Here is a 10803-nt window from a genome sequence, read left to right as displayed (position 1 = left end):
ACACACACACACACACACAAACTCTTCTTACCGTCGATCATTTTCTGCTGGCTGCTTCTCATAACGTGAATGTTTTCGATGCCAATGAACTGCAGCTTGATGTTGGTGTAGTGGTCTTCGTTCTCGTAGCCTTTACCTGCTGCTCGATTTGCCATGGCGTTCAGCTGGACACACGCACATTCACACACACACACACACAGTATTTTGTATGAGAATATTAGGTCATATACATGGCTCATAGTTAATATTGTGGTGATACTTGGATGTGCGAGTAAGGAGCTGTGGAGGTGTGTGTGTGTATGTGTCTGGGAGAGGGATTGTTACCTTGGGCCTGGTGTCCACCACATAGATGTAGTCACTGCCAGGGTTGGACTTCATCAGCATCTGCAGCATCATCTCATCCTCCTGACAGCGTCCACTGAAGCCAGACAGTGGCTGACTACACCGGCACACTGCTGCCTGTATGACAATCAAACGGCATTATCATTATCCCAATTCACATTTTATTAGTACAGATCTTTTCAAGATTATTTCCCCTTGCATCAGTAGAAAGGTCAAAAGTTAAAAATATCATATACTTCTAGCATATGATTTAGACTATGTTAGATAATTCCATTGTGTACTCAATTCTTACTTAAAGGTTAAGTTAACAGTCCCATCTTTCAAAACATATATTCACACTGACCAGTGTGTCCTGGTGGAAGTAGGATAGAGCAGGAAATCGTCCTCGACTCCTGAACCTTGAGCTGCCCACAATGATAGCGGGCGTGGCCGTCTTTGGAACAAACAGCTCTGATGGGTATGTATCGCACACCTGGGAGAGGACGCACATATATTTTAACATTATTTTTTTCGTTAGTAGTATACATTCCCTGAACAGTACCTCTGCTGCTTTGTGTTTTCCCTCCTATCCCATTACTACAATTACCAGCATATGACAGGCTTCTAAAGGAACTTTATGCATTATTGCAGTGGCGTTGGCAGGATTCCATTTCATAGTACGCACAAGAACCCCCCGCCCACTGAAGCGGTTTACTGCACCAGAAATCAGCTGTTCTTACAATATTTAATTTGCATGAGTGTGCTTGGATTAAGTCTGCTGGCGCCACAACATTTTAGTACTTTGGTGTAATAAGAGAAGATAAACCGTTATTTTTCCTGTTGGGAGATTCAGATTCAGATGTCAATGTCTATATGATAACATGACATCTTATTAAAATTATTACCAAAACAGGCTTTTTAAGACTATACCTTTTACCTAATTTTAGCTAAATTAAATTGATTATGACCCACTGAACATAAAGTAATTTAAGTTGTATTGTTTGCATTCAAAGAAGAAAGAATTCTAAGAATTTGAAGGTTACCCAACACCTTTATACAAGTTTCCCCTTAGGTGATCCAGACAGGATGGACCAGTGACAATGTCTTGTGAATGGTCAGAAGACTGAAACGTGTGAGAGTATTTTCATTTTCTTCTTAACCTACAATTATTATTTCTTGTCAAAATAGAGTAGTATTAATGCTGAATGTTTTATCTGCATTGTGTGATTTGCTTGTACTTTAAATTGACAGATTTGAATGTGAAATTTAACATTTATAATCAGTAAAGACAAAAGCAGTACAAATATAAATAGAATTTAATATAAAACTATACAACAGTAACCATTCTCACATCAATTACATAAAAACTAGCCTCGCTTTGCCAGACCCTTCCCAAAAGCACACTGGACGAGAGTATGGCTACTCCACATTGCATTTGGGGATGGGAGGAAAACGTGCCCCGGTTTATTGCCATTTCTTTAAACCAATCATAATCACTATTATATTGAGAGGTGCTAAGCACTGGAGAAAAGCTGCGGTGCCTCTGCAAAAAAGGCTTGGAAGCAACTTGTTTTGGTGGAACATATGTATGTTTAAAGTAGTTTTAGTCGTGCAACAGAAACCCCAGATTGGACAGATAGTCTAGATAGCTGTCTGGATTTACCCTGCAGAGATCTGAGAAAAGGTTAACCATAGTCCTCAGAAAGCCATCAGAGTTTAAAATGCCAACACAAAGGAAGCCCAAGGCAACGGATATCCGGCCTAAATCAGTGAAATCCGGTGGAAGTGAAATGTCAAGGATTTAGACAACATTAAAACAGACTAGGCCTGTAAAAGTGAAAACAGCTATGCCCAACACAAGACCAGGGAGTCCATTTACTTTAGGGGGGGAAAGGGGATAAAGGGTGGGATTGTAGCAAAGTTGGAAATAGCAAGAGATGTTATGTACTCAACAACCATAATAAACATAAAAACACAATTTAGACAAAAATTAAATATTCTAAAAGAAACAACATTTAAGCTACAAACAAAAGTAGCCATAACACTGTTGATAATTTCCTGGCCTTGTCTATCTTCGTCACATTGGCACCAGCCTTCTTCCAGCACCTTTGTGTCAGTAAAAAAACTTCTCAATAAACATGATCTTCATGCCAGGGCGCAGGAGGTGGAGGCTGGTGCAGGTAGTCCTTCATCACAGGGATCAGCTTGACTCTGCTGACCTCCCCCATGTTATTGCCGCCACATTAGAACATGCAGGACAGCACTTCCTTGCAGAAAGTGGGAAAAGAAAGGGGAGAAATCCTTTCCACTGCAGTCCACCCCAGCTAAACCATACATCTAGCACCCTGAGGTGGCTTCCCACGCAGCTCCTCTGGGCAACACGCAGGAAATAAATGTCACCAATGAACCACATTGTGACTATAGGAGGAGAATAAACAAGTGTAATAAATGCTCCAGGTAATGAAAACTATAAAGTGATGGTTCAGTTTTTATACTGACAATACTATTATGTGGTACTTGCAGTTTAGTTTGTGTGTAACAGGTGGGGTAAAGGTATCACAGGTGACCATGACCTGGACAACAACCAATAAATAAACGTCTTGTAGACAGCTATATTAAAGATAATAATCTCGCACAGCGCTGTTGATAGGAGTAACGTTACACAAACTTAAGTCCCCTGCGGACTTCTTTCCGTGTTTAGACCCTAAATATGCCCACTGTTTGCAAAGGTGGCGTGGGGAATTATAATCTAAAGCTTATTGTCATTATCTTCTCAGTGTGGATGCATCAGTGCATATTAATTCGCTTCAAAATGTTTGTTAAACATGTATTAAGTACAGTGTTTCTCACAGAATTAGATTTTATTTGTTGTGGTAGCTGACTGGTGGAGGGGACCTTTAATTAGCCTCTTCAGCAGCTTGAATTCAGCCAGCACAAACCTATTCTATATCCATCAAGTTGCAGGATTGTTCAGGTGCCGCCTGAAATTTTGCCGTCATGTCACTCTTTTCGGCCGGATGTCCGTTACCTTCCGCTTTCTTTGTGTTGGAATCATAGACAGTTAAAGAAATGGACCAACAGATCCCGTTGTTCTGGACGGAGACCAGTGAAAGATATTAGAAGCACTTTTCGGTGAGTGCTGAGCTTGCTGACGTAGATGTGACATGAGCAACCGGTTTGAAAGTTGTACGTCTTCTGGTAGCTGTGCAAGAGAAATCTGAATCCTTCCCAATCTTACAGAGATGGAGAGATAACATGGGCACAGGCTAATTATCTTCAGATTGCCGACCACTCCTCCTGACGGGAGGAGAGACTGCAGGTGCCCTAGCTAGTACTCTGCATGTAGCTAATTCTTGTTTTAGTTTTTAAACATTTTTAAACTTGTATTATAATCTCAATAACAGATAGTTTTTAAGTCTTTGACATAATGCAAGTAGTTTTAAAAATATATCCAGTAGGGCTGGGCAATATGGAGAAAGTTAAATATCACAATATTGTTGACCAAATACATCAATATCAATATTGCGACTATTTTTTACAATGACATGTTAGATAAATAATCATCAATAATGTGGTAAACAGTTGTAAGTGAAATTGTAGAGTAAAAATTAAAAGAAAAACTTTTTCCAGCTATATACTGACCATGTTTACAAATTTAAAATAGTGTGATATCAAAACAAATCTGCAATAATTCAAATGATATTCCTTTAAAAGATTTCACAACAGATTTTCTTAAAAAATTTAGTTGGTATGTGCTTTAGACAACGTAATTGTCTGTCACGATATCTCATAAATGATTTCATCACAATATGATTCCATTGACCAACGATAAATTATCATACCGACTTATTGCCCAGCCCTAATATCCAGACACATACAGTATACATTTTGCACATGCAGATTTGCATATTATAAAAGAGGAGGAGGTCTGTGCTCTCTGAGTGCCCTGCTAGTCTGCTTTTGTTTTACTTGGGAAATACCGTCACCAGGGGAAACACTGCCGTGCTTTTTAATTTTAGAAAGACTCATTCGACTGACCAATGATGTAACTTCATCACTCACTTAGTGAGTGTTTATGAGGCTGGCCCCACTCTGCTGCGGTCCAATTAAAAATGTGAGTTACTACTCTGGGGTCTCGCTTTGAGAGGATCTGTATGCACCTGATGTTGGAGAAGGAAGCTGCTAATAAGCAAGTCAGTGCTGTAAGGAGGTGTGTAGTAACTTATCTATGACCTTGTAAATGGCCTGAATACGAGGCAGTATTCACTGTACTTAAAGGGTAACTACTGTTTTTTTCAACCTAGACCCTATTTACTATGTGTTTGTGTCTGATAGGAACAACAAACTTTGAAATTGGTCCAGTGTTAAGTGTGAATGTTGTAACCGGCAACCACAGACAAATAAGTAACCCTATGAGGCAAAGTCCACTAAAAGTGCTGTTTTTTTATGGAAAGTTTCCCTCCAGAGATAGACCTTTTTAAAACCTATTTAAGACCTTTCTGTTTGACTAGAAACAGCTCTGATGTTGCTGGTGCTAAACCCACCACAATCCATTCAAAAAAACAATACTTTTAGCGTGAATAGAGCCAACATATTTTTTTACATGTAAATCCGTAAACTATGTGTTTATTTCAACTAAAACTAGAGTTGATGGTTGGAAAAGTGGATATAGAACCCAAAACGGCTTTTCATAGCTTTGAATGAAGTGTATTTTACAATGCTAAATTACTTTATATTTATATGGAGTCTAGTGACTTTGGCGAACAAAATTTCACAGATTTTTGGTTTTAAAAAAGTATCTTACTCTTTAACACAAAGGTTGACCTCCTTGGAAATCCTTTCCATAATGTTGTCAGCCACTTAGAATATTAATATGAGCCTCTCAGCAGCAAAAGGAGCACTTTTGTAAACATAAATACAAGCAGCAATTGTTGCTTAATACTGAACCAATGTCAAATTGTTGTTCCCATCAGTCACTTAGACACAAAAACATAGGAAAAAAAAAGTTACTCTAACAAAAGAACCATAGAGTATGTTAGAGTAATAGCTTTAGTAGAGGTGCAATTCACTTCAACTCCTTCCTGCTTTATGAGAAAATTATTTTTCATCATTATTCAGCATAAAGTTACCCCTTATCTCATCCCTTAAAAATATGAACCGCCTAACTGACTAAAAAAAAGTATCAGGTATTTGTCAAGAAGAATAAGACGGTTGTCTTTTTTTCTACACCTTATGCACAAGTCACATTAGACTGACCCTGTATTCGCTGTTGGCTGCTGTAGCAACCCACAAGTTATTAGGAACTCCCATCCTCTTGTAGTCGGCCATGATGTCTATGAAGTTCCAGGACTCTTCTCTCTCCAATTTGTTCACATTGGGATTAAAGGACAGGCAGTACAGCTCACTGTACTTTTCTGAGAGAGGAGAATAATTTTAAATCAATATCTTACATGCTCTTAACATGAAAGCAATACAATACCACAGCTGTTCATGACACCCTGCCAGACAAGTGTTTGTACGCATAAAATCACTCTAACCCACATTTAACAACTTACATACAGTAAATACACACACACACACACGCACACACGCACACACGCACACACACACACACACACACACACACACACACACACACACCTGGCCGTGACAATCTGACCAATGAGGTGTGGACGTCCAGACAGTCTCTCTCCTGTGGAATGAGGATCTGGAAGACCCGGAAGTCCTTACAACGCAGGATCAGCTGACTTCCTGCGGGGATGGTGGGTGGCCTCTCCACGCTGCTCACCATACTGTGCAACACCTAAACACAGACATCTGTCCTATTATCCACTGTGGACATTCTTTACCACACAAACAAAAACACACAATGTTCCACTTTCTCAATCAGATCATTTGTGAAGAACTAACGAGGCTTTTAATGGTGTGTACAGAAGTTACTGATGTCACCACCATAAAAAAAGCATCAACTCGTGTCACATTACAACATTATGTAATATGTCTTGTGAGCTAATTGAGGAAGTAATTTCACCATCAGTTTATAGGGAAGCACCGGGGCTTTTCTTACAGAAGACAGTTGCTTTAACACAAGCTAAGTCTTCTTTGTTCCTTCTAATCCATTAGACACAGTCTGTGCCTGTTTGGTGAAAACTGACACCCCCAGATGCCTGTTTTACCTAGTCAGGTCCAGAGGGACAGGGCAGTGTCCTCCACCACCACATCCTGCAGGAGATTTGAAATGGGGGAAAAAGCAGCATCTTTCCTCCCTGAGACTGGAATCTCAGCACAATCTGTTATCACAAACGTGATGAGGTAATACCAACTCTCAAAAAATGGCCAGCTTCTTAGTGCCCTGTCATTATGGCCAGTAGCGCCTCTAGGATTCATTTAATTTCATTGTACGTACAAACAATGCCTGCCAAAGCAGTTTACTGTGCCAGAAATCAGCAGTTCTTATATTTAATGTTAATGAGAGTGTGCTTCTAGCGTACTTTTATCATATTATAATGACCAAAACATGAGACTATTTTACTAAAGCGTTTTGTAAGACAGACAGAGATGGATGCGGTCAGAGCAGACAACTGTATGAGCCTGTATGGAGATATGAATAACCTGATTTCTCTGTGTGACATGTAAACATCATACCCCGAATATGATAAAAAATGGGATTAGCCTAATAAACGCAATATTCAATGTTAACACACATGATTCAAACAACATGGTAGTTCCGTTGGTGGAATTAGCAATACACAGCATCCAACAACCGGTTTATATACAAACTTAGTCATAGAAATTAACATTCTGATTAATAGTGGATGGGTTTTTGGTGAAATAGCAGAACAGAGCTGCTGTCAGCTGCTGCTACTCTGCGCATTTATATAATGTGATCCTTAGACGCGTTGCATTTTGCACAGCGCGTACAGCGCCACTGATTATGACAACTCTAAACTTAATAAAACAGAAGGGGAGGTACTGTAGCTGTTGTAGCTGCAAGACCAAAGGCTACCACTGAGGCCAGTGTGTTTCACAGGGATTATTTCATTTCTTGAACTGCTTTAATTTTTATGTGCTCCTCTTTTTGTACTGGATTTACTAAATGTATTTTTGGCTTTGTTTTATTTCAAGGGTGATGGTGATGCAGCACCCTGCTTCCAGCTTACCCATGTCTCCTTGCGTGACTCAGGGTTGTTCTCCACAAAGATGGTGTGCGTGGCAGAAAGATAGAGAGTCCCAATAGTGGCCTTTCTCTGTCCTGACGACCGGTCCAGAAAGCGCACATTTTCCACCTACCCGAGGCACACACACAAAATATCAAAGATGAAAAAATACACAGATCAAACTTGTAACAACAGCTCACAGTAACCTTTGGCATGACTCAACAGTTTACGATGTTTCGCTGTGCTCAAAGGTCATTTAGTAAGTGCTGGTAAATAAGAAGTCTAAGAACTAGTAATGAGGATTTGTTACTGCAGTATTGATATCATTACAGATTCTGCATACTTTGCACGCCTTCTTAATTTATTTATATCCTTATAAACATCGCAACACCAAAGTGATGTGGTAAAGAAGAGGATGGGGTCCGGAGGCTTGTGTGCCTGGGGCAGGTTGGCAGACAGGAAGAAAATGGTGGTTACCAGCACATTGCAACATCAAAATATCATATATCACTGTGATGTCATTTTATTTAGACAGTGACGGTTCACATTTAAACAAAAAAAGAAGAAGAGAAAAAACAAGGCCCTGGACATACACATATATACTACATTATTCATAGTCCATGGGTAACATAAATGTTAAAAAATAAATAAAAAAATACGTTGTTGGCAACAGGATCACATGAGCATCATGACAGCCACCTGAGCCAGGTGTGTTTAAAGCTCCGTCAGGGATGGGTCCATTATTTTATCGGACACATCGTGCTTCCAGGTGGGAACGGTAACTTTTTGGTTTGCTCTACTATCTTGACAAAAAGGGGTTACACACACACACGCCATAAAACGTAACGTTACTGCTAGCATGATATCCAACGTCAGTGTGATCCAACAACGCCTTGCCGCAGACTGTCCCATAATAGACGGACGTCAGGTTTGAGATGCCTCGCAGTTATTGATCAATACTTTGCCATGCAGCGGAGGTACAGGGATAAGATAGATAGATACATGTATAGAAGAAGGACCTAGCGTGTCATTGAAGAACTAGCTAAACCATTGGGCACATCAGCAGAAGAGAAACAAAGACGAAGGACAGAACGTGCGAAGTGAGTCACTGGTGTTGAAATGCCGAGTTCTGTTACCTTGGGAGTCCGGAGATGCTCCATCACTGACAACCAAAATGGTGGAGGTGAAGAAAGAGTGTCCCGATGTGTTTTGTGTTTTTTTTGCCGACAGCTATATTCCCTGATTTACGTCAACAATTGAGCTTTATCCTCCGTGGCTGCTGTACCCGCACTGCCCTGGAATACTGCCCATGGTTTCCGTCACCCGGTATCCCGGCTTTGTTCTGTTCAACTGGAATAAAAAAGGATTCTATACCACCACTGCCCGTCGTTAACGGTACCCGAGCTCCCGCTGTCTGTCTCCGTTAGATAGTGACGCTGGTAACAGCTGCTGCGTTACAGCGTTCTACACACACTACTGTCACTTTAACGATGATAAAATGCACGGCATCCGGTTAGTCCTATCAAAATAAAACCCATTATTTTCATATTCAAGGAAAGACCTGTGACAGCGGTAGAGCGTCAGTGCGTGCGGTGGCACGCTCACCTAATTTACTATAGCGTTTATACGTCTACATTTTGTACAAGATATGGCTCACCGTAGCATATTGCTAATGATATTTTTGCGGAAAATGAATTCTTCCAATAATTCTAATAGGCCTACTTATTGGCTATTATCAAGTTAAAACAGTTAAGGCTACTTTATTTTAAAAATTGTGACTAAGCGTAAAATCATTTATTGTTGCTAACTTGATACTGTATACAACCCATTGCGCATGCGCAGGTTTCACCCCCGCCCCTGCGTCTTTGAACGCAGGAGATAGAAAAATAATCACTTTTAAAACAAACTTATAAATCATATAATACTGACAGGCCTACTTGTATATAAATATAAATATAAACACATTTACGTATAACTAGGTTTTAATTTTTTTTTCAGTGGACGTTTATTTCAAGTAGGGCTTGCACATTTATTTATTTCAAGGCAGTTTAATTTCATAAGTCCATATTTATTTATTACAGGGGACTTTAATTTCTTTATTTCACAAAGTGGTTTCTCAAATATGAAAATTTTGTTTTTAACTTGGTCTGCACCCCTGCTGTCTGACTTGTCCGTCTCCATCCTTCTTGTTATTTTACCACCAGTGAACACAAACTGCAGTAGTTTCCAGGTGCAATTTTTTTTCCTTGCATTTTTATTTATTTATTTTCACTCAGTAATGGATGGGATTTTAAATGAAGCTTAGTACAATACTTCAAATAAAACATAAGAGTACTGATTCTAAAACATACTTTAAAAAGTAGAAGTATAGAAAAATATATACTACTCAATTACGTTAATGTGAATAATTGTTATTTGTTACTTTAGAAAGTAAATGTGGACTTATGAAATAAAAGTAAAACCTATTTATTTATTTACAAGTAGTTTATTGACTCATTTATTTATTTATTTTAGGATGTATTTCACAGGTATATTTTATATTTATTGATTTATATATTATATACATATAATTTAGATATTGAATAAAATCACATTCCATACCAGCAAGGCCAGAGTAATACTGTAAATTAAAATAATAATAATACATGAGCTCGCAGATTCGTCCAGTCTGGTTTCAGACAATCTCCACTTGTCAGTCTGTGTTTGGCCGCTAGAGGACAGTGTTAGAAATGAAAATGTCTGCTGTGATTACACCTGCAGTCAAATTTAGCACACCGTGGAAATTAAGCATCCATTATTAACCAAGCAAATGAAACAAAATTAACATAAATGTTTGTAAAGGATAACAGTTAGTGTAAAATCAGCATCAAGCGTTAGCGTAAATGACTTATTGCTACATAAATAAAAGAAAAGTGATCACCACCATCGCAATCAATGGCCAAAAAAAACTCACTAAAGATAAAATACTTAAAATGCATACACTGTATCATTAGTCCTGAACATGTGAGTAGGCTGTGGGTTGGTGTGTGTGTGTAAATGGACTGTTACAGTGCTTTTCTGGAGATGGTCAGAGCAGGCCTATGAGACACTTCAAGGATACACTCTGTGAGCCACATGGAGAAGACATAGATGGGCCGACTGAGTGTATCTCAGACTACATAAACTTCTGTGTGGACTGCACTGTCCCAACAAAGACTGTTCAGTGTTACCCAAACAATAAACTGTGGGTAACAAAGGACATCAAGAACATCTTGAATGCAAAGAGGAGGGCTTTCAGAGACGGGAATAGGGAGGAGGTGAAGGCCATTCAGGGTGAAGAACTGAA

The 10803-nt window shown here is 39.2% G+C and overlaps 1 protein-coding gene across 4 annotated transcripts in view; it reads right to left on the bottom strand.

Moving 5' to 3' along the window:
* The window catches only part of LOC116701138 (myotubularin-related protein 7), a 28444-nt gene extending 19465 nt beyond the window's left edge, over positions 1-8979 (bottom strand). For 2 of the 4 annotated variants that reach the window (XM_032534707.1, XM_032534712.1), the window contains exons 1-7: positions 8615-8978; positions 7482-7607; positions 5962-6124; positions 5578-5735; positions 686-814; positions 325-459; positions 32-164 (exon numbers count right to left, since the gene is read on the bottom strand). In XM_032534707.1, the coding sequence (XP_032390598.1) occupies positions 32-164; positions 325-459; positions 686-814; positions 5578-5735; positions 5962-6124; positions 7482-7607; positions 8615-8638 (868 nt within the window). In that variant the 5' untranslated portion in view covers positions 8639-8978. Of the gene's footprint in view, positions 1-31; positions 165-324; positions 460-685; positions 815-5577; positions 5736-5961; positions 6125-7481; positions 7608-8614 lie in introns of all 4 variants that reach the window. The other 2 variants (XM_032534722.1, XM_032534723.1) reach the window with 2 other exon arrangements.
* Between the last annotated feature and the right edge of the window lie 1824 nt (positions 8980-10803).

The sequence above is a fragment of the Etheostoma spectabile genome, chromosome 2 (assembly GCF_008692095.1).
Source record: "Etheostoma spectabile isolate EspeVRDwgs_2016 chromosome 2, UIUC_Espe_1.0, whole genome shotgun sequence".
Classification (NCBI taxonomy): Eukaryota; Metazoa; Chordata; class Actinopteri; order Perciformes; family Percidae; genus Etheostoma; species Etheostoma spectabile.
The sequence above is the reverse complement of the archived record's forward strand: the minus strand, read 5'-3'. Positions and strand labels throughout refer to the sequence as shown.